Source organism: Anolis carolinensis, chromosome 1 (genome assembly GCF_035594765.1).
Source record: "Anolis carolinensis isolate JA03-04 chromosome 1, rAnoCar3.1.pri, whole genome shotgun sequence".
Classification (NCBI taxonomy): domain Eukaryota; kingdom Metazoa; phylum Chordata; class Lepidosauria; order Squamata; family Dactyloidae; genus Anolis; species Anolis carolinensis.
Genome location: NC_085841.1, coordinates 48,387,307 through 48,412,458, shown reverse-complemented (window position 1 = coordinate 48,412,458; position 25,152 = coordinate 48,387,307). Strand labels below are relative to the sequence as shown.

Genomic DNA, 25,152 nt, shown 5'->3' with positions numbered 1-25,152 from the left:
TACTACTACTATTGTTAAACATTTTATGACACCAGTGCTACTTAGTGTTATCTCAAACTACAAAGGCAAGGTTTCACATGCCTCGTGCCTCTTGCTTCGTGCTGAAAGAAGGCAAATTGGTTGCCAACCATGCTTGCAACAGACAGAAATCTTGAACCGTTCGATTTAATTTGTTTAGCCATATACCAAATGCTCCAGGACTGCTGTGTTGTGAGATGTATTCATAGAAAATACAAGATTTGGGGCTGTTTTGTTTTGTTGGGCAAGACAAAGAAAGAGGCACTGCTCCAATCATGATCTCAGTAGATGGACCCCTGACATGAGGTACAGAGGTCACGGCTGCTGTGTACCAAATATAGGTTGGTTTATAGAAGGCATGGCTGGTGCCCATTCTCAGTATTTCAAAGCATTCTCAAAATTTCAATGCATTTACATTCCATATGAAATAGGATTCTTGGAAAGTCTACGGTTCTGGCCCAGCTTACTTGTTTGAAAGTATCTCCTTCTATGATCCACCTCAGAAGTTAAGATTGTCGGGAGAGGTCCTGCTCTCGATCCCACCACCCTTGCAAGTGCGATTGGTGGGGACGAGAGACAGGGCCTTCTCAGTGGTGGCCCCTCGTCTGTGGAACTCCCTCCTCAAGGTAGCCCCCTCCCTCCTGTCCTTTAGGAAAAAAACTTAAAACATGGTTGTGGGACCAAGCATTCAAGCAGCAGACACAGCGATAATAATAATTATTTATGTGATTTACAATGGACAGACCTGGATTATGACTTAAATTTGTGTAATTTTAAATGATGCTTTTATAACTGATGTTTTTAACTATCTGTTTTAACTGTAATTGTTTTATATTTGTGTTTGGCATCTAATGGTTGCCGGTTGTAATGCCACCCTGAGTCATCCCCCCCCCCCCCCCGCCTGGGGTGAGAAGGCAAGATATACAAATGTATGAAATAATTACGGTATGTCTCAGTTGCTCTCCACTATCTCTTACAGCTTCACAGAATATGTGTGCTGTGTGCCTTTGCCATTCTTTTGCACATAGACTTGTGACTGCATCTCTTTACAGCATGGCTCTCAAGACTTCAGCTCATCTCTCATCCTATGTAATTTGTTTTAACTGGCAGTGTTAATTAATCCCTCAGTGTGATAACAAACAATCTCTCATAGGCAGTAGTGCTTTACTTCTGTATCTCATCAGCCTTTGACCTGGACTGCTGTCCATTTTTTAATGGAAAACCTACAGTTTTATTTTGTTTCCAGAAAAGCTTTTGCATTATCTTCACTGCAAATTCCATTGCTCTATGTGTTCCAAAGGCATGGTATCTTCTGCCAATACACCTGTTCAGTGCAAAACATTCTGCCAAAGGGGGGGGGGGGGGGTTGAAAGTCAGAATATCAGTTGTCCCATGTCTTGCACAACAGGTCTTATCACTGGGAAATCTAATCCTAAAATTGGAGTAATAGATTGCTGTGATTACATAGCCGTTGTCTATGGATTACTTTTTTTCTTTTTGGCATTGGATTCCTTGAATACTTCATACATGAGTGTTTTGAATTGGCTATTAATTCCTGGCAAGAAGATGGTTTCCCATCCCAGATGTAAAGCATGATACTATCCAATAATGTCTCACCTCAGTATACTAGAATCACTATCCTGCCTGTTTAAGTAAAACTCTAGTCTATGTATGGGACTCATCCCTACATTTGGATGCTGTAGTTACTACAGACTCGGTGGCTTTGGTTCCTATTTGTACAACATTAATGGATACTTTTCAATTTGTATAGTCCACTGATGTTAATAAGATCTACTGGAGAGGTGAAAGCCACCAAATGAATGCTGGATTCTTGTTCTTGTAAGAAAAGTTGAGGCTGGTGAAATAAACAGTAGTTTTCACATGTGTACACTGTAAGTTTTGAATAAAATATTTGTTGAAACATGTTGTTCTTCTTTATTGTGGGATGGGAGCCTATTCATATTCTTTCAATCTTACTTTTGCCTGTGGAACCAAATTTACTATCAAAGAATTTCCAGAAACACATCTACTTCATTAACCAAGATATAGCTGTACTATAATTCCTAGTTGTTGTGTTATTTCTGAACCTTTTTTCTAAAAGCGACAGTTCACAGTCTACCCAAACTTTTTTCCCTTGATGTCTTAGTTTTAAGACCTGTTCCTCAGGTTATTTGGGTGCTGCTTCCGAAAATTACATTGGATAAACAACATCAGTTCTAGTTCCCTAGATATGGTTAGCATGGAATTCTATGGGCAAGCAAATGACATATGGTAGATTTCATATGTTCCGTATCTCAAAAACTAAAGCTGATAGGGGAAAACTGGCACCGTTTTTGGAACCAGCGAGTTAAATATTCCAAGAAACAGGGTTAACATTTGATGTTTGATTTCTTTATTTACATGCACAATGGGGAGCCTTTTTACAGCGACACCAGAGGCACTCAAAGTGGCCAGCTTCTGGTCAAAGGAAATTTAGTATAATGTCAAGTTTTTAGAAGAGGACATATCAGCAGGTGTTGCCTGTTACCTAATAGCATGGCAAATGATCCCTGCTGAGTTCACTCCTCTACATAGGCATAAAATGTACAAGAGGCAAATCTACTTTGCTGTTTAACATGAACAAAATGCTACCTGTTTGCAGATTTCCACTATGTAATTTTTGGGTTGACAGAAATGCCAAGCAAGACACACTCTTGGTCTGATTTAGGAGAGTTCTCTTTGTTTTCTTATTGAACATTATGGGGGGTGGGAATGAATATCTGATTTTGCCCATTTTCAGACATATGCATTCTTTTTTTTTTAAAGCAACTCCATGTAAAATAGTTCAATAAGCTTCATAAAAATCATCTTTTGGATTTGCAGATTCTAAGGAAACAGAGGTGGAAAGGCCAGCAGCTGAACTTTTCCTGTCTGTCCTCATTTTTCTGTTTCAGGATGAATGCGTTCACGGCACCTAAGGACAGAAGCCATCCTTCTTTTTCTACCTCTGATGTTTTAGGCTGCATTTGCTTAGGTGAAGGAAAGTGGATTTGTGGCAGACTGTGAAATTCACAAGCGCCTCAGTTTTGCCACTGTTCCCATGGAAACGCTGGGAAGGCAGAGATTAAATCCAGGCCTGCCTTCCCTAGAATAGTAAAATGCCCTATACATTTGGGGGGGGGGGGGGGGGAGAGAAAAAAAAATCCAAACAGGAATATTGTAATAACACCTGTATTAGAATCAGTTAAGAATCTCATAAAGATTTCACAGTATGTTTCCTTGAGATTTCTGATTTTTTCCCTTAAACATGTAAAAAAAGAAGAGGAAGAAGAAAGGGGAATACTGTAATATATGTTCTTCTGAGGGCAGAAGCTCTGTCAGCAATCCATTTCAGGATGGCATGATTTTAATATTTATTGTAATGTTTTAAATGTTTAACATACACATTAATTTTAACTCAATTATTTTTAAGCTTAATGTTTTGTATGTGTTTCAAGGCACTGAATAATAGCCATACGTAAGCCGCTTTGAGCTCCCTTTGGGGTAGAGAAAGGTGGGATATAAATAGGGTAAATAAATAAATATTACTATTTTTAAAAAGGCAATTATTTGGTGAATAATTAGGTTAGTTTTTGTCCAGCAAAGAAGCTCACAAATTGCTGAGGAGGGAGCGAGCGAGGACTCATCCATGTTGCCATGGCAAAGAGATTGACACTCCCTCACATCAGGATGCACATCTCTTTGAAAGTGACAAAAGTGCATTGGGATGACATACAGATGTGCCCTCATTTTCATTCCTCTTCCCAGGGAAAGTCTTCCTTTAAATAATTTAGCACTTTGCCAGAAAATGGAATAAAATGTGAGGAAATTGCCAAAGGAGGGGCACAGTACTTTTTAAATCCCAGTTCTGGAACATGACACATTCCCTTCCTCTAAAATTTTAACTCATTAGGTATTAGGAGAGGAATAAACATCATTTCACGATATCACTTTACATATGGGGAAATATCTATGGTTTAATTCTTTAATGAAACTGTTTTTATTTAAGACATCTTCATATACAATAGAGTCTCGCTTATCCAACATAAACGGACAGAACATTAGATAAGTGAAAATGTTGGATAATAAAGAGGGATTAAGGAAAAGCCTATTAAACGTCAAATTATGATATGATTTTACAAATTAAGCACCAAAATATCATGTTTTACAGCAAACTGACAGGAAAAGCAGTTCAATACATGGTAACATTATGTAGTAATTACTGTAATTACAAATTTAGCACCAAAACATTGCAATGTATTGAAAACATTGACTGCAAAACATTGTCTACTAAAAAAAATGACTACAAATAAAAATAGAATTGCTACCTAGAGAAACAGCTGTGGATCCAGGCAGGAGGCAGACTGCGCTGGATAATATAGAACGTTGGATGAGCGAAGGTTGGATAGGCGACACTCTACTGTATTGGTGAAATACAATTGAATTTCACTTTTTAGAAGTGACATTCTCAACATTCAAGCAGCAATGACTCTGTCTGGGATTCTGCTTTGAAAGTTACCACAATTCATGGCTGAGGATTCTCTTTCAAAATGTAGCAGTTTAGGGAACATCTAGGATATAACATTTAGCACTTTGTTGGGTTGACTTGTGGATTAATTTTCAGATCGTTCTTCCATGAATGAATCTGTCATCTTTTCCATTCCGGCTGCCAAAGGCCCCTTCTACACTGCCATATAAAATCCAGATTATTTGCTTTGAACTGGATTATATGGCAGTGTAGATTTATATAATCCAGTTCAAAGCAGGTAATGTGGATTATCTGCTTTGATAATCCGGATTATACAGCAGTGTAGAAGGGGCAATAGTTACAGGAGTACGTTTAAAATGTGAATGTGATGAGAACTGCTATAACAGTCCATGGAAGATTGCCACCACAATAAAAAGTAGAATAAAAAACTATTAAGACCCAAGAAATCAAAGAAAAATATAAACCAAAAGTGGGGATTCTGTGCAACCAGCAGGGGAACACACTGTACCATCAAGAAGAAATAAAAAAATGGTGTAAACTACCTAATGGAGCCCCCGATGGCGCAGCAGGTTAAACCGCTGAGCTGCTGAATTTGCTGACTGAAAGGTTGGCAGTTCGAATCTGGGGAGTGGGGTTAGTTCCCACTGTTAGCCCCAGCTTCTGCCAACCTAGCAGTTCGAAAACATGCAAATGTGAGTAGATCAATAGGTACCGCTCTGGCGAGAAGTTAACGGCACTCCACGCAGTCATGCCAGCCACATGACCTTGGAGGTGTCTACGGACAACACCAGTTCTTCGTCTTAGAAATGGAGATGAGCACCAACCCCCAGAGTCGGACACGACTAGACTTAATGTCAAGGGAAAACCTTTACCTAAGTAATGCAATCAGGGCCGTAGCCAGAAAAAAATTTCGGGAGGGGTTTTGAAAATTTCGGGGGGTGGGGGGGGGGTTAACCCCTAGCACACACCCCTCCCCGCTACAAACCTGTCAATATCTGCTTGAAATAGTGCCTGGAGGGACTCTTAATGTTTTGTGTCTCATAGACTTAGCATGGGGATTTGGTTAACCAGTTAAAATTCATGAGTAAACCAGGTTTTTTTTATAACCTGAAAAATTTCGGGGGGGGGGGGGGTGTTGAACCCCTAACCCCCCCCCCCTCTCGCTACAGGCCTGAATGCAATCATATAAAAGAATTGAAAGGATGACAGACAAGTAACAATAATCAACTGAAGCAGCAAACTATCTGAATAGCATGAAAGCTATACAAAAAGAAGATAAACATTGCCGTACAGAGTAAATGGAAAGAAAAAGCAAAATTGCGTTTATCTACCAAGCTTGAATCAGGTATAGGGCACAGTAAGAACAGGGTAAATTACTTGGTCATTCAGTACATTTCTCACTGATAATTCCTAAGGACACTCAATTGCATAAAAGCATTGGGGACCAATGTGTCTGATCATTGCCACAGCTGGCATATTTCTTGTGGCTACCTGCCCCCTCCTTTCTGGGGTCCATGATCATTACTGGCATTTTGTCATTTCTCAATTAAGGGAAATCCTTATGGCAGGATATGAGCCCTGACTATTTTGACTGGTAACTAGGCAATAGATGTTAACACAGATGGTATATTTCGAAATGCCCTGAAGAATCCCATCTATGAGATTCTGGCTTCTTTGAAATCTAAATTTTATCTGAAGAAGCAAATTGATATGCATGAGAGCTCATACGAAAACAACCCAGTTACTCTCAAAGGTGCTGCTGGATTTCTTTCCACTTTCTCTTTTGAAACTATAAAGGCATTTTTGGATTTACTAAATAATTTCTGAATCTGGAAGCCTCCAGACCTAGAAGAAGAGTGCATTTCAAAGGGACTTGAAGAGATTGTGTTAGATGGAATAACCTGTTGTAAGCAAAGCTATGGAAGTCCCTCTGAAAGGCCCTCTTTCTGCTCTGCCTGCTGGGAAATGTTTTTTCGAGATGGGTCTGCTCCCTATGTGTGCTTCCATTTACCCATCTCAGCAGCGTAGCTATTCATTTTGGCCACTAATGGACCCTTTGAGACTCTTCCTCTCATCTCCTTGACAGCAACTTTAATTGTCTGCAGCAAGTCAAATACTTTGATTTATTTGAAGAGATAATTCAGGCAGACAGGGCACGTGCTGGTTATGTGGCTGCGGGCCTTCAATGCTTATTTCTTCGGATGGGAGATGGCAACTCTGAATCTTAAAAGCTGGAAGGGACCACAAGGGTCATCTAGTCCTGGGCTTCTTAAACTTTTCCCAGCTGATAAAATAGGTATAAAATCAATCATGTAATGATAATAAATCAGTACTTGCAAGATGTGTTGTTGAAGGCTTTCATGACTGGAATCACTGGGTTGATGTGAGTTTTCCGGGCTGTCTGGCCATGTTCCAGAAGCATTCTCTCCCGACGTTTCACCCACCTATATGGCAGGAATCCTCATCGATGGTGAGGTCCATTGGAAACAAAGCAAGTGGAGTTTATATATATGTGGAATGTCCAAGGTGGGAGAAAGAATTCTTGTCTGTTTGAGGCAAGTATGAATTAACCAGTCAATGCTAATCAAGGTGGCCAATTTACACCATTCACACTTGCCTCAAACAGACAAGAATTATTTCTCCCACCTTGGACTTTCCACAGATATATAAACCTCATTTGCCTAGTTTCCAACAGACCTCACAACCTCTGAGGATGTCTGCCATAAATGTGCAAAAAACAAGCTTGCTCCCTCCTCCCTATGACTTCCCTTCACGTATTTGTACATGGCTATCATGTCTCCTCTCAGCCTTCTCTTCTGCAGGCTAAACATGATCAGCTCTTTAAGGGCTTGATCGCCAGACCCTTGATCATTTTAGTCGCCCTCCTCTGGACCCATTCCAGCTTGTTAACATCTCCCTTCAACTGCGGTGCCCAGAATTGGATACAGTGGTGATTCCAGTGTGGTCAGACCAAGGCGGAATAGAGGGGTGGCATGACTTCCCTGGATCTAGACACTAGACTCCTATTGATTCAGGCCAAACTCCCATTGGCTTTTTTTGCTGCCGCATCACATTGTTGGTTCATGTTTAACTTGTTGTCCATGAGGACTCCACGGTCTTTTTCACAGGTACTGCTGTTGAGCCAGGCGTCCCCCATTCTGTATCTTTGCATTCCATTTTTTCTGCCTAAGTGGAGTATCTTGCATTTGTCCCTGTTGAACTTCATTTTCTTAGTTTCGGCCAATCATCTCTCTAATCTGTTAAGATCGTTTTTGGATTCTGCTACTGTCTTCTGGAGTATTGACTATCCCTCCCAATTTGGTGTCGTCTGCAAACTTGATGATCCTGCCTTCTAACCCTAAGTCATTAATAAAGATGTTGAACATCTTTAAGCGGCTGAGGGGGGAAAGGGAGGAGCCTGAGGCTGTGAGGAATGGTGGGAGTTGGAGTCTAAAACACCTGGAGGGCCCAAATTTCCTCATGCCTGTTGTAGACACTATACTCCTATTGATGCAGGTAGGCATGTAGCCGGGTTTTGTTTTGTTTTTTTTTTCGTGTCAGGAGCAACTTGAGTCGCTTCTGGAGTGAGAGAATTGGCTGTCTGCAAGGACTTTACCCGGGGACGCTCGGATGTTTTGATGTTTTTACCATCCTTGTGGGAGGCTTCTCTCGTGTCCCCGCATGGAGCTGGAGCTGATAGAGGGAGCTCATCCGCACTCACCCCGAAATTCTCAGGGTGGTCCGCGAAAAGGCCTTACATTTATTATTTCATGATCATATTATCATATCATGATCTGATCACCATGCTCAATATATCCCATATGCATGGGGGTATTGGGATAACGATACAAAAGGTTTGCTAGGGCAGGTCCTCTCTCACTTAGACTCAGCCCCCCGAAACAAATCCCACCCCTGGAATCAAAATCCTGGCTAGGGGCCTGGAAGCAATCCAAAATCCCATTGGCTTTTATAGCCGCCGCATGGAAATTATCGCTTGTCATAGATGTGGGCGAAACGTCAGGAGAGAATGCTTCTGGAACATGGCCATGGAGCCCGGAAAACATACAACAGCCTCTCAGGGATTCTGGGTGACAGAGGGAGACTCCGCAGCCTCAAGGTCACGCTCTCAGAGAAAGAGGAACTGAGGCGACGTCTTTCGCTCCCAACAGCCTGAGCGCTTTGCCGCGCTTTGCCACGCTTTGCTGCCCCTATCCTACCCCATTCCCTTTGCTTGCTTGCTTCCTCCCTCCCACGGAGCATGCGCGCAACTGCGCTCTCCCTCTCTCCCGCTGTCACTCGGCGTCCGTCCGCCTCCGCCAGAGCATCCCCGCAGGCGCGAAGCAAGCCACCAGCCGGGCGAAGGCGCGAAGCCACCCGCCTCAGACTGCGGGGCCCACGGCATGACGGCGGCGGCGAAGGCGGAGAAGGCGGCGGCTCCTCCTCGCTCCTAACCGTAACAATAATGCGAGTCGCGGACCCGAGAGGCCCCGAGTCGCTGCCTCCGCCATGTCCCCCCCGGCCTCGGCGGCCGCCCTGGCCAGCAGCAGCAGCGAGAGAGGCAGCAGCACCTCGGTGCCTCAGGAGGAGGAGGCGGAGGCGGCGGAGGGCGCCCGCGAGGAGGTGAGCCTTGCCTTGCCTCGCCTTGCTTTCCCTTCATTCTGCAGTGTAGACGTGCTTTCCTCAGTGAGAGCTTCTTCACAAGCCAGTTAGGGCAGGCATGAGCAAAGTTGGGTCGTCAGTCCAGGTGTTTTGGACTTCAACGGCCACCATTCCTGGCCTCAGGCCCCTTCCTTTTCCCCCTCAGCCGCAGCGGCTGAGGGGGAAAAGGAAGGGGCCTGAGGCCAGGAATGGTGGCCGTTGAAGTCCAAAACACCTGGACTGACGACCCAACTTTGCCCATGCCTGAGATAGAGCATGCATTCATTCTCTCCTGAATGTGTTATTTTTTATTGTCCTGATTTTAGGACAATCCATGCTTGTGGATTTCAATGGCTTCTCGGTGTCGTCAAGTAGTTGTTAGAGTGGTCCAGCATTTCTGCTGTGTCCAGGTTGGTTCATCAAGTGCTCTTCCATGGCTGACTTCTCTGGTTGATTTAGCCTTTCATGTTTGGGCAATACTGCCTTAACATAGGAATCCCCAAACAGACCTCAACAACCTCTGAGGATGCCTGCCATAGATGTGGGCGAAATGTCAGGAGAGAATGCTTCTGGAACATGGACATACAGCCTGGAAAACTCACAGCAACCCAATAATTCCGGCCAAGAAACCATTCGACAACACATTTTTTTTTTTGTGTCAGGAGCAACTGGAGTTGCTTCTGGAGTGAGAGAATTGGCCGTCTGCAAGGACGTTGCCCAGGGGACTCCCGGATGTTTTAATGTTTTACCATCCTTGTGGGAGGCTTCTCTCATGTCCCCGCATGGAGCTGGAGCTGATAGAGGGAGCTCATCCGTGCTCTCCCCAGGTGGGATTAGAACCTGGCAGCCTTCAGGTCAGCAACCCAACCTTAAAGTCACAAGACTTTTATCCCCTAAGCCATCGGAGGCTCTATTCTAATTTGTTAATAACTACCAGTGTAGGAATGAGGAGATGATCCTGGAGTGTGCATATACAAATAATGCAGTTTGACACCACTTCCACCACCATGTTTCAGTGCTAAGGTGTTCAGCCTTCCTTGCCAAAGAGTGATGATGCCTCACCAAACTACAACTCCTGGGATTCCATAGCATTGAGCCATGGCAGCTGATGTGGTGCCGAACTGCATCAATTTGACAGGGTAGAATGGTAGATGCAGCCTGTGGGATCTGGAATACCATGCCCTCCTTGTCCCTGCGCTGGTGGTCCTTCACAAACCAGAATAGTCACTTGGTTAGACAACTGAGACCAGTGTTTCCAAACTCTGGTCTTCCAGGTGTTTTAAGTTCCCAGCATCACTGATCTTTGACCAAAGCACCTGAAACTTCTGGGTGCTGAAGTTCAAAGCACCTAGAAAACCAGAGTTTGGGAATCTTGGAAATAGCTTTTTATGTACACTGTACAATTACAGCAGTTTGACCTCAATTTAACCATCAAGGCTCAATGCTATGGGATTCTGAAGGTTGTTGTTGTATGTGGTTTTTAGACTTCTTGCCAAAGAGGGCAGTGAACCATGGCAGTTTAAAAGTGGGCTTTAATTCTACGATGCAGATGCACTCTAAGAATCATTAATGTTTTGGGTTGCTGTGGGTTTTCCAGGCTGTATGGCCATGTTCCAGAAGCATTCTCTCCTGACGTTTCACTTGCATCTATGGCAGGCATCCTCAGAGGTTGTGAGGTTTGTTGGAAACTAAGCAAGTGAGGTTTATATATCTATGGAAGGTCCAGAGTGGAAGAAAGCATTCTTGTCTGTTGAAAGCAAGTGTGAATGTTGCAATTAATCACCTTGATTAGCATTGAAAAGCCTTGCAGCTTGAAAGCCTGGCTGATTCCTATTTCAATGCTAGTCAAGGTGATTAATTACAACATTAACAGACAAGAGTTCTTTCTCCCACCCTGGACCTTCTACAGATAAATAAACCTCATTTGCTTAGTTTCCAACAAACCCCATAACCTCTCAGGATGCCTTCCATAGATGTGGGCAAAACATCCAGAGAGAATGCTTCTGGAACATGGCCATACAGACTGGAAAACTCACAGCAGCTCAGTGATTCAAGCCATGAAAACCTTTGACAACAAATTAATGTTTTCCTCTCCTTGTCAGTCATTGGACTTGTCGCTCTCTTTTTGGCTGCTGCAGATGCTTGTCTTACTGAGCCAGACTGCATTACTTCTGCAGAGATTTAGCCCTAGTCTTGGTTATCTGTCAGGTGTCTATTCTAATTTGTTAATAACTACCAGTGTAGGAATGAGGAGATGATCCTGGAGCGTGCATATACAAATAATGCAGTTTGACCTCACTTTGACTGCCCTGGCTCAATGCTATGAAATTCTGGGAGATGTACAGGGTGTTTAGCCTTCTCTGCCAGAGAGGACTAGTACCATACCAAAATAAAATTCCCAGGGTTCCACAGTGGCTTTTAAGCAGAAACTGGATGGCTATCTGTCAGGAGTGCTTTGATTGTGTGTTCCTGCATGGGAGAAGGGGACTGGATAGTCCTGGTAGTCTCTTCCAACTCTGTGAGTCTACTCTATGGACCTCATCACACTAGAGCTTGGATCCACTTTAAATCCACTTTAGGGAGGGGCTTTAAACAGCTCAGCCAGAGAGGTCCTGAGCCTCACCAACTACAAACCCCAGAATTTTGCAGAAGGCAGAAACTAGATTTAAAGTGGATTCATGCTCTAGTGTGATGAGGCATGTAAGCCTATTATAGGACTGTCTTGGCAAAATTTGTTTCCCCAAATTAAGCTATCAAAGAATTGTGATCTTAATTTGGGGAAAAAAATCTTGCCAAGACAGTCCTAGGTTTGCCTTGGGGTTGCCATATCTCAAAAATTGATTTGAAAGTCCACCAAAAAGGATGCAGTTGTTTGAATGCCTGTACAAGGAAAAGGATACTGGTGTTGACATTGAGTTTGTGTTTCTTCTTGCTAACCAAAAGGAACCCAGCAGTCCATGTCAGAGAAGAAAAGATGCCACGGGCTACACAATTGACATGGCATTAGTATTTGGTTGCACATTGTGCAGTACGCTACACTGTCCTTCCCAGCTGAAAGTCATAAGAAATGTTGACATCTTCTCTTCCCTCCCTAGTGAATGCCTGTGTCAGTGATTGTCTATAATCTTGCCGTAAGCAAGCATAGATCTGTAAGCATGCTGATGCGATTCCTTTAAAAAGAACCTGCAACAAGTTAATGTGAATGCTGAAGTAAGAGTGTGTAACTATGAATAAACCTTGAAGATGAGGTAATCCCAGAAGGTTCTGCAAAAGCGAAGACTTAGGAAGTAAGGAGTGTGTTGGACCTTAAAGAGCTTATACATGCTGTAGGCAAAGAAAACAACATAACTGTGTTCTCTCTCATGTCACAACATTTGGTACTGATGCTTTTATAGAGAAATAACAAAGAACTGGACAGAAAACCTTCCCCATGCAAGACATTAGCTCTTCTACTTTCTTTTCCCCTTGTTCCTGGCAGTAAATGTTTTTCTTAGTGCCTGAACACCTACGAAGAAGGAGTTTGTCATAAATAGGATGAAGGTATACCACAGTTGTAGTGTGCATTTTCTTTCCCCAGCAAGTCTGTTCTGCAGAATTTGCATGAACGAGAACAGCTCCTAAGGGCACATTTTTCATATTCCCTCTTTCTCTGGAATAAGGAAAGAAGCACCCTTTGATTCTGTTTCTTTCTTCCTCCCTTGTATCCTGGAGAGGTGTGTAGTGGTACTTGTACATGTGGATGTGGCTACTTAGTGCTGTTGTTTATACATGCCTTCAGGTCACCTTTTGAGCTATGACAAACCCATGATGAACTTCTGAATTTTGTTTCGTTATACAAGAAATATTCAGATGTGATTTTGTCAGTTCCTTCCTCTGAAATATTGCCAACAGTACTTATTATTGGTTAGTGGTCTCCCATCCTAGTATTAACCAGAGCTGAGGTTGCTTGGCTTCAAAGATCAGAAATCTGGTGTCTTTAGGGCAGTTGAATCAGAGTTTTGCCCAACTTCATATACAGTGCTATCCCATTTATGAATGAGGGAGAAAGGTTGTACAGCAGCATATTAACTGCCATGATATCTGAAGCATTCATACAGGGACTTATGTGTAGTTACAATGCTATAGTTAAGAGAAGAGCAACCTTAGCCCTCAAGATATTTTTGGACTGCAATTCCCATGTAGTATTGGTTATACTGGCTAGGATTGATGGGAACTGTGATAGTGGAGAAACATCTGGAGATCCACTTTTGTCCAGCCCTGCTATGGTCACTTTTCTTATTCTTATTATCTGCTACCTTTTAGCAGAACTGGGACTCTGGGCATGTTACAGCAATTGAAAAAGTATAAGAAGAAACATGAAAGATAAAAACATACAAAAATAAATTAAAATGTAACCATGGAATGAAAACAGTTTAAAATAAATATTGAAAGGCATTATGTATACCCAGAATCCCCTGACGCATTATTTCAGAGCTCTTGCAGTCTGTTTTGAGGGACAACAAAGATGGATTGTCTGATCTCCATTAGAAGAGAATTCCAGGGTCTGTGGGCATCCTCCATTTGAACTGGAAGAGCTTATGACAGTAGTAGGAATCGAGCCTACCCTCATGAAGCCGGAAGCAGGAAAATGTTAAATTGCCTCTATGTCTTTGTCTCTGTCTTTGTGTCTTTATGTTGTATGTCTAATGGCATTGAATGTTTGCCATGTATACATTGTGATCTGCTCTGAGTCCCCTTCAGGTGAGAAGGGTGGAATATAAATACTGCAAATAAATAAATAAATAAGAAGAGAAGCAGCACCAATTCACAATTTGACTGCAGCTTTTTGGAGGAACTGAAGTTTCCAAATATTCTTCAAAGGCAGCCTCTCCATAGAGTTCATTAGAGTAATCCAAAGGGGATGTAACTAGGGCATGTATCAGTGTCAACAGTTAAATGTTTAATGAAATGGCGGGTTAATTTTTACTTTTTCTAAAAAAAATGAGGCATTTAAAGCAGAAAACCATAGTTATTTCAGTTGAGTGTGAGAATATTCCAATACTTAATACCAATATTGAGTGATTTAAAACAGCAGTGGACAATGTTATTTTTGTTATACACTTTAAAATCTGCGGTCAGTTTGGAGTAACAATACGGTACAAGTAGAGTCTCACTTATCCAACATAAACGGGCCGGCAGAATGTTGGATAAGCGAATATGTTGGATAATAAGGAGGCATTAAGGAAAAGCCTATTAAACATCAAATTAGGTTATGATTTTACAAATGAAGCACCAAAACATCATGTTAGACAACAAATTTGACAGAAAAAGTAATTCAATACGCAGTAATGCTATGTAGTAATTACTATATTTATGAATTTAGCACCAAAATATCACAATATATTGAAAACATTGACTACAAAAATGTGTTGGATAATCCAGAACGTTGGATAAGTGAGTGTTGGATAAATGAGACTCTACTGTATTTTGGACTGGCCCCGGGGCGGGGGGGGGGGGGGGGGCTCCCATTCTGCAGCAATGGCAAAGCAGAATTTGGACTGTCCAGTGGTGGCGAAACTAATTTGGCCTCACAGGAATATGACTTGTCCATTTGTCACTGTTCGATATCTGTGGAGTCCTAGGAAATCTGGCCATTGCTGGGCTCCTTTGCTTGAGATTAGTAAAGATGCCTGTAGACCAGAGAAATGGAGGAGACGACCACACCTCCTCCTTGATTATGTGAATACCTTAGAGCAGTGGTTCGCAACCTGTGAGTCCCCAGGTGTTTTGGCCTACAGCTCCCAGAAATCCCAGCCAGTTTACCAGCTGTTAGGATTTCTGGGGGCTGAAGGCCAGAACATCTGGGGACCCACAGGTTGAGAATCACAGCCTTAGAGGTACAATTTAAGGAGCTTGGACAAAAGAAGGCTAAGAGGGGACATGATAGCCATGTTTACATGTTTGAAAAGATGTCACATTGAGGAGGGGGCAACCGTCTTTTGTAGAGACCAGTACATGGAGCAATGGATTCAAATTTCAGGAAAAGATATTCTATCTTAAAAAAGGAAGATATTCCTGATGGTAAGAGCTTTTCGACAGTGGAATATGCTGTCTCCAAGTGTGGTGAAGACTCTTTCTCTGGAAGTATTTAAGTGGAGGCTGGATGATCATCTGCCATGGGTTCTTTGATTGCATGGGAGGGGGGGGGGGGTTGGACTGGATAGCCCTTGTGGTTTCCTCCAACTCTATGATTCTATGATGTCAGCAAAGCTGCCCAGTGACAGCCAGGAGGTCTCTTGAGCAAGGTGGCCATTTGCTGGGATGTGTACAGACCTGATATCTCCCTATTTCCCTGTGCCACTGAGTGCATGGAAAAGGGGATGTTGTTGCTGACCCTAGTAAATACTGGACTACTCTGGATTAGAACCAATCGTGTTGTCCACGTTCACCGCTGGCTTTTCAACATCACGCTGGACCATTCCCCAACTTTGCATAATGTGGGGTAAAACTGGGTAAACCCTTTTTACCCTGTGTTACAAATCAGAAGCCTCTAGATGTCATTTGGACATCTAGGTTCGGCTTTTGATCCATTGCAGAGTATAGGGCCAGTGTAGAGAAGTCCATTGTTTTTATTAAGTATTCACATGGGATTATGAGGACTGTTCCTTCACAAGCATCTGTTAAAAATATCATAGGAAAGGAAATGTGATTACTTTGGAGTTTCAGGCCTATATTTTGTCCCAGATGTTATTCTCTTGTCAGTTAAAGTGGTCTGGATGGATTTCAGTACAGGTAGAGGACACCCACCTCCTTCCCTGTTCCTGTAGGGGCCGGGGAAAACGCCAATAAAAGATAAATGATAAAATTTCAACTCCATTAGCAACAGCAAAGCAACTTTCCTTGAGCTACAGGCTGCCTTTGTCATGTGCAAAGCTACCAGCTCAATACACAGGAGAGTTGAAAATGTATTATCTCTCTTTTATTGCCCTTGATCCTCTCATTGAGCTTTCTCCAGACCACCTTAACTCACAGCAGTAACATCTGAGATAAAATTCAGACTCCAACATTCTTACCTTTCTTCTTCTGTATGATTTTAACATATTTGTCTAATGAAAAAGTCAATGAGGCTTCAAAAGCTTGCATGATGTGTTTATTGCATTTTGCTTGGCCAATAAAGATATCACTCTTTTGCGGATGTTGTTGTATTTTGCTGCATGCCCCACACTGAATATATTTCTTAGTGTTATGAGTGTGAGCTTGTAGATTTTAGTAGATCCATTCCTTATGATGTGTAGTGAAATTATGGAGAGCCTTTGCATGCATAAACATTTACTGTCAGGAGAGATTTCCTATCTTTTGGCTTCATTGATTAAAATAATAAGCCTGTTCCATCTCTATTTAGATCTCCTGTTGTTAACCCATTCCTGCATTTTTTTCATCTGCTCTTCAGTCTTCTCTGTGTATTTTTTGCTATTCCTGTTTGTGGACTTTTTATAAGCAGTTCTCTCATTTGGACTTCTTTTACATGTGGTTGTTATTTCATGCATAATATTTTACACCAAACCCATCCATCCCACAGGCTTATAGCAAAGATCTAGAATTGACCAAGATCTTTATTTCAGTGCTATTCCATTGTGAAGTTCTTACAAAGCAGTGACAACTTTTGAGCCAGAACTAACTTGTCTCAGATGACCTCTGCCTCATTCATTCAGCACTATCAATAAGCATGTATATCTTTGCTGAATAATGTGTCTCTGCCCTCAGAAACTTCAGTGTGTTCAACAAAGCAGAAAACTACAAGAGGAACAGGAAGAAACAAGGGAGGTGTGGGGGGGGGGGGGAGAAGGCTGAAAGTGGACAAATGCAGTTCACCATATTTCTATATTTCATGTTTTGGTTATAGAGAAGGGTCAGAATCTTCACAGAATATGTAGAGTTTGAAAGATGACTGCAATTGAGTTAGCTGGGAAGGCATTTAATACATTAGAAAAGGATAAGAAAAATAGATCATTTAAGAGACCAGGAGATGTCTGTCACCAGTTGAAAGTCACTGACAGGACAGTAATGTGAAATGGGGCAAAAAGAAAAGAAAATACCATGGAGAGCTTTCTAGATGAAAACAAAGTAAACTTCTTGGGTGGTGAAATTGGATGGAAACCCATGGTAGATATTAGAAGGAACATCTCACGGATTAACCATTGAAGGTGGTGAATGATTTTTGTCATATTGATCAGTGATAAGAGATCTGGGAAGGGAAAATATAGACACTAATGCAGAGAGGAGACCAGCTGGCATTTGAATAGCACTCCTCAGCCTTGACTCATTCCAGTTTTAGCAGCATGATCCTTTGTATAATAAGGGTATTCCTAGAACTATTGCACATATGCAAAACACTGGTATGTAAGTGTTTTGACCTTCTCTGAAAAGGCACTGATTGTCAAACCTTCCCAGTCAAATTAGGTATTTTTATAAGTTGTATAAAATAATTATGTCCCAGTTTTCCTGTCGGTTATCTCCAGAAAGCAATTTCCAACATAACAAAATATAAATGTATATGAAGACAAAATTATGAACCATTATAACAAGAATTTAAACGATTAAAGACTTGGGAAATGAATTAATATTAAGCAGCATTTTAAATAAACCACAATCCAGAGTAGCAAAGATAAGATACAGAACAATAATAGTTTTTAAGGGGGATCATTTTGCAATGTAGACTAATGTCTATTCTGGATTGAGGCAAGATCTCAATATTCTTTGTCCTAAACAGTATATGACAGCCTTAACCCAAAGAGGAGAATGTCACTCAGGATGACTGCCTTTAAGAACCTACATATTTGTGGCTTAATAGTTTTTAGTATTCAGTTCTATTATCAGATAAATGCAGCGGCTGGTGAAAAGGCCTTGGACTTAAAACCCTCAGGAGAGACAGCCTGTGGTTATTGTATAGGGACATTACACACTAGTTTCACAATTCTTTCCTTAATGTATTTCAGCCTCTGTCTTGGTTGAAACTCAGTTAAGATAGTCCATAATTTTCCTCCCATGGATAAAGCTGTACGGGGTTGCAGTGTGCATATGAATTTAGGTCATAATAATATAAAGGAATTGAATTGTGTTTTGAAGAAGGAGAGCATCTTAAATGTGTCAGTGTCAGCTCTCTTAAGGGAAAAACATACTTGACACTGCACAGTTGTAGATCAGAATGGGGAAGATGGTTCAGGTGTTAGCTGGCACACTTTTCTCACAATTCTTGAGGCTTAGACTTCAGAAACTACTGAATCTATGGACAAACTGTCCTGGAAGGGGTTAGGACGCAGTTTGGGCTTCACAGTAACTTATGCTATATTTTAATTTTATGAAGTATACATTACATTACATTTATTTATTTATTTATTTATTTACAGTATTTATATTCCGCCCTTCTCACCCCAAAGGGGACTCAGGGTGGATCACATTATACACACATAGGGCAAACATTTAATGCCCATAAACACATCAAACAGAGACCGAGACAGACAAACGCAGAGGCAATTTAACCTTCTCCTGAGGAGATGTTCGATTCTGGCCACAGGGGGGAGCAGCTGCTTCATCATCCACTCTGACGGCACTTCCTCATTCCAGGTCGTAAATTAGTTAAACTTGCCTCCCCACTTTTATAAGTGGTGCCTTATTTCCTACTTGATAGATGCAACTATCTTTCGGGTTGCTAGGTCAGCAACGAGCAGGGGCTATTTTTTATTTTTAATTGATGGGTGCTCACCCCGCCACGGGCTGGCCTCGAACTCATGACCTCATGGTCAGAGTGATTTATTGCAGCTGCTGAACAGCCTGCGCCACAGCCCAGCGCAAACGTGGAAGAATACATAATTGTTGGGTTTAAATATTCAGTTCTTCCAATCCTTTATATGGTGCTTGTATCATTTTTGTATGCGTGCAACATACATGATTAACTGGATGTATGATTGCAATAAATATACTAATAAGAATGGTAAATAAATAACTCAACTGATTGAGAAATTCTTCTGTTACCAATATTGTCTCTGTACAAGAATATTTTGAAATGTTGTTCTCTTTGAACATAACTGAAAAAGCTGCTTAATTCATTGTAATTAGGTACTAGGGCTTGGACTCCATCATGGTGAAAGCCTATAGGGAGACAGAACGTGAAGAAACAGGAAAACAGAAATATGAAACTGAGAGAAAGTCTTACTAGCTGTGTCCTCTTACGATATGTCTTTTGTTGTTAACAATATCATGGAAAATACTGTTTTTCAAGAGCTTGTAAATGATACTGCTTTTTTTGGAACACATTTGCAGTGGAATTAATGCAAAAGTGAGGAAAGTGACCTTCAACCTCATTTTATGGCTCCTGAAGTCCCCTGCAATCCTCAAAACTCTTGTAAAATTATATATTTGTAAAAAATGGTGCTCTATTATATATTGTAAAAAACAGTGCTCCATGCAGTTATGCCAGCCACATGATCTTGGAGACGGATAACGCTGGCTCTTTGGCTTAAAAATGGAGATGAGCACCATCCCCCAGAGTCGGACACGACTAGACTTAATGTCAAGGGGAAACCTTTATCTTTACTTTTAAAAATTTGAGTGATTTTCACCTGAACCCCATGCCAAAACTGTATACAAATTTTGCAGTTTTCCTTCTCTCAGAACCCACTTCCAACTTCCACTAGATTTAAAACAGTGAGATGGAATCACTTCTATTGTGCGCGAAATCATAGATGCAACCTGTAAGAGAGGAATGTGGGTGTAAAAATCGGCCTTGATACTCCCTCACTCCCAATTATGGTTAGTGGGATATTTAATCAATTTTGTTGTCAAACACTCAGAAAACTCCAGTTTATTGTCATCTTTTTGTGCAACCTGCCACAGACACATCAGTGCTAGGAAAGGTTTTAAAACAGATCATTAACTGGGCATAAGGTAAGCTTGTATTGGTTGAATTGTTTGGAAGCTTTATTAACTGTTTTTGTGTGTGTTTGTGCTGTGTGGTGTGCTTGAGTACATGGTCTAAGACAGGCATCCTCAAACTGATGTCAAGCACCGGTTCCTTACTTGGACAGCATCCTCGACTTTAGGTGGAAAGGAGTGATAGAGTTGGGTGTCATCTGCATAAATTTGACACCAAACTCCAAAACTCTGGATGATCTTTCCCAGCGGTTTCATATAGATATTAAACAGCATGGGGGACAGAATTGAACCCTGGGGGACTCCACAGGTTACTGGCCAGGGGGGGTCGAACAGGAGTCCCCCAGTGCCACCATCTGGGGAGAGCCAACCCAGAAGAATACCATAGTCAGTGAGGTCTAGGAGAACTAGCAGGGACACAGTCCCCCATCTAACTCTCTTTGTAGATCATCCACCAAAGCAGCCAGTGCCATCTCTGATAGAGGGCCATCAAAGCAGTGAAGGTACAATCACCAGGGGCTTTGAGGAAAGAGGCAGCCTTTGTTTTCTTTGTTGCCTCTGGCTCAGCTCCGGGAACTCACTCCTCGCAGAACTGAGGCACTGGCCCTGTGACTCTGCGAAGCCAGGCCCAGCAAGAACACCTGCCTGCCTCCAGAGGCTGGGGCATAAAATGACCATGCCTATGGGGGGCTCAGCCATCAAGGGCCTCCACCATCTTGCTCCCTGGGGGAGCAGGGAGGGTATATAAAGAAAGGTTGAAACTCTATGGAGAGGGAGGTGGGGGATGGTGGTGGGGGAAGAGAAGGGATCTATGTTAATTGCTGTAATATGTTTCATATATATGTCTATGTTTGATGTTTTTATAGTTTTAATTGTTTTAATCTACAGTTGTATGTTTTTGATGTAAATATGTGATATATTTTTATATATATGTAAGGCATTGAATTTTGCCATTGATTATGTTGTAAACCGCTTTAAGTCCCCCCCCCCCCCCCAGGGGTGAGAAAAGCGGTATAGAAATGCAGTTAATAATAATAGTAATCATCATCATCATCATCTCAGTTCCATAGCCGGGCTCGAATCCAAACTGAAATGGATCCAGATAATCAGTTTCATCCAAGAAACTTTGGAGTTGTGAAGCCACCACCTTCTCTAGAACCTTGTCCAAAAGGGGAGATTTGATACTGGCCTAAAGTTGTTCAATTGAGTGGGATCCAGTCCTGGTTTCTTTAATAATGGAGAAATGGCTAATAGGGTGCCTGGTGATGTTCATCCTCTTTAAAAACAACTTGGAATGATGAAATGAGGGATATATATGCTTGATGATAGAAGGGGCAGTTATTACTTGTGAGGATTCAAGAGTGATGAGCTTGTCTCAACAGGGATAAATATGAGGTACTACATTTGGGCAGGAAAAATTCAAATACACAAATATGGTGCAGTCAGCACTTGGCATGGCAATAGTACACATGAAAAAGATATCTGGGTCTTATTAGAACACAAGCTAAACATGAGTCAACAGTGCGATGTGACAGCCAAAAAAGCAAAAGTAATTCTAGGTTATATGAACAGAAATATAGTGAAGAGATCAAGAAAAGTAACAGTAGCTTTCTAATTGGCTTTTGTCAGATCTCATCAAGAATACTGTAGTCAGTTCTGGATAGGATATTAACAAGTTGGAACATGCCTAGAGGAGTGTGACCAAAATGGTGAATAGTAAGAAAACCAAGAGCCATGAGGAATGGCTTGTGAAGCAGGGGGTGATTATCCTTAAGAAGTTGGAGAGGCAACATGATGGTCATATTAAAATATTTGAAAGGATGTTCTGTAGAAAATGGAGAAAGATAACTGTCTGATGCATCTAAAAAAGCAGATTTAATCTATTTTATGATACCATTTTAGTTTTCTCAGGCAATCTCTAAGCTGCTACAAGATCCCTTTGCAGGTTAATTTGGAACTCACTGCCATTCTTTCCATTTATTTGAAACAATCCAAAGAAATATCTTAGCCCAACAGCATCTTGCCGCTTTTTTGTAGGATTTAAAACTTTCTGGCAACACACAGCCAGAATGTTTAATGTAGTGAAATGTGTTGTTCTGATTGATAATATAGTATTTTGTTAGACAGCGAGTGTGATATTAATATTTACTGCCCATGTATTCAGCATGGCCTGGAACATTACAGTGGCGATCTCTTGGAACCATTTGACTGACTAAAAAGTACTTTCCACAGATGTGCTTATCTTTCTTAATTATTCACAGGGGTCTTAAGACTGTTTCTCAGTAGATAAGGCATCATTGTTCCTTTGCCAAAAGAGTGCGTTTTAAAGTGTGCTTTCAAGGGCTGTGTGTATAGGCAAAAAAAGCTTTAAGTACTCAGAATAAATTATGCAAATAACGCATCAGTACAGGCAAGTGCAATCTGCTGGACCATTTTATAGAATCGGATGAATTATAATTATAACTTGGGTTTATCATTTGTACACTGTACATTGAAAATTGCTCTAGAAACTATAATGATAGCAAAATACATATATTTAAATTGCAATATTTAGATTTTTAAAGAAAGAAAATAGAATATTTTGACAAAGACTGGACTTTGAGGCAGAAAGAAAGAAGTCGAGAAAAGGAATGAGGGAGGAGGGCAATAGGAAGGTCATATTAGGACAGGGAACTGGGCAAGACACAAAACCTCAGGCACTTGAGCACAACATTTTGATCAAAGCCCTCTTTGGTTTCTAAGCTTTCAACAAACACCTTGTGTCTTGCCATTTCTCTCTCTGTGTGCAGCCTTTCGGTCTACATGCCTAAACTGAATATCCCTCATCAGATTTCACTTCTGCTTTGGAATTCACAATGATCTGGTCCTTTAGGTTTGATTTTGCTGCAGAAATGTTCCTTCTTCTAATGGCTGAAAGACTCATAGGGAAAACTGGACTGTTTGCTTATATTATTGAGGAAAACAAGGACATGAAGAAACATGGGGGATTATCCAGAGCTGCCCCTATGGAACTGATAGGAAAATTCATATCTTAGGCACAGTGTATAGGTAAGTACTACTGTCAAAGACACAGGAACTGGAAAAGCAAGGGCACTAGCATTGATATATTAATAGTATCCTGTGGTGATGATGATCGTGATAATGGAAGAGGAAGAGGAGGTGACAGGTGCAGGGAGATGGGGGAGAGCTGTGATATGTATTTTTTCAAAGGGTATAAGAGCTGATACTGAGGGTAGCCCGAGTCAGTCATCAATACTCCACACATATTTGTTCAGCCACTCGTGCAAAGTGCTCTTTCACCTTCTCCATCTGCTCAGTCCTCTCTTTTGATGCACTTTCTGGTGTGAAGCAAATCTTCATCAACTACCGAAACAGCCACTTGCTTTCTGCGAACTGGATGTTGCCTGGAGACATAATTAATGCAACCCTAGAGGTTGACCTTATTTGATGTTTATAGTGAAGGTTAATGGTGGCAGTGACACCTGGCAGTCTGGCTTGTTGAAATGCATGAAACACCCTCAAAACTCAAAAATGCTAGAAATATGAAGATAGAAAAGGGAAAGAGTGTTGTGTTTATATCCATGCATTACTCTTCCTATGTTTTCTGTCTTTTGTTGGATGCTCTGGTTTGTTTCTGGACTAGAAATCCTGTATATATTAATTTTCATCAGGATGAAAAATAATATATCTCAGAGCACAAATAACAGATCAATCTCTGCTTGGTTGAAATAACTACAGTAGAGTCTCACTTATCCAACCTTCGCCTATCCATCATTCTGTATTATCCAACGCAGTTTGCCTTTTAGTAGTCAATACTTTCATAGTTAATATTTTCAATACATTGCAATGTTTTGATGCTAAATTTGTAAATACAGTAATTATTACATAACATTGCCGTGTATTGAACTGCTTTTTCTGTTGATTTGTTGTAAAACATGATGTTTTGATGCTTGATTTGTAAAATAGCGTAATTTGACATGTAATAGGCTTTTCCTTAATCCATCCATATTATCCAACATTTTCACTTATCCAACGTTCTGCCAGCCTGTTTATGTTGGATAAGCGAGACTCTACTGTATATTGTTTTACTATCCAGTTAGGTAAGTTTATAGAAATGCAGTAGAGTCTTGCGACCTTGGGCAAGTTATATTCTCAAGCCTCAGAGGAAGGCAAAAGCGGGATGGATTTCTTCTGTTCTGACCAAACCTTGCCATGAAAACTGTGATAGGTTCACTTTAAGGTCGCCATAAATTAGAAATGATTTGAAGGCACACCAACAAAGTGAGGTGTTTTGATTTTTGCAAGAAATAGTGCCACGCCATAGCAGTTTCTGGCCTTCTGACCATGATCTATATTTCTGAATTGTCTTCTCTCTAGACTTTGCCTCCGTAAAACCACTGACAATCATTTAAAAAAAAAAACATTTCTGGGATGGCAAGACAGGGAAGCTCTTTATGGCTATTGCTGCAGCAATTGAAGCCAAGTTGATCTTCTTGTCAGTAATTTTTCTGGGAGTGTCAACAACTTGACAATGGCCATTGCTCAATGCATGGATGTGCTTGTTTTTTGGAGTGAATCACTCAGTCAGCATGCCTATCACTGAATACATTTGGCCACATTTGTGTTTTTCTTAGGCTTTTAGACAGTTAAAAAGTGACAGAGCTATCCTTTTCAACATTTAAGCATTAATGTCATGGAAAATAATGGCTTTAAAAGGAAATGTATCAATTCTGTTTCAGAAATGTTTACCCAACAATTTGGATACAAATAGCTCCTTATAGAGAAATATTGTTAATGACCCTGAAGGTAACAGCTACACCAGTGGGGAAGCGCTTCCTTGCAGCCTGCTAATGTAGAACATTTATAAAGCAAAGCCAGCTAGTCTGTAGAGTCACTCTAAGAAAATATGAGATGTACAAAAATAGAACTGGCAGCATCCGAGCAGGAGAGAAACTGTGTTTTGTGATGCAGTTCCATTTTGGTCACCTGTAGTTCTATGGTAGCACATGGATAATGCCAAACCAAATAAGGGTTATTTCCATAAATGTAAACCACATCTTTAATGTTTTACATTCATACCA

General features: G+C 41.2%; 1 protein-coding gene across 2 annotated transcripts in view; it reads left to right on the top strand.

The window, feature by feature from the left end:
* The first annotated feature begins 8,308 nt into the window (after positions 1-8,308).
* tmem151b (transmembrane protein 151B) overlaps positions 8,309-25,152 on the top strand; it is a 31,840-nt gene continuing 14,996 nt past the window's right edge. For both annotated transcript variants that reach the window (XR_010003814.1, XM_062973762.1), the window contains exon 1: positions 8,309-9,145. Coding sequence is in view for 1 of the 2 variants with exons in the window: in XM_062973762.1 (XP_062829832.1) it covers positions 9,032-9,145 (114 nt within the window). In the remaining variant the exon portion in view is untranslated. The remainder of the gene's footprint in view (positions 9,146-25,152) is intronic.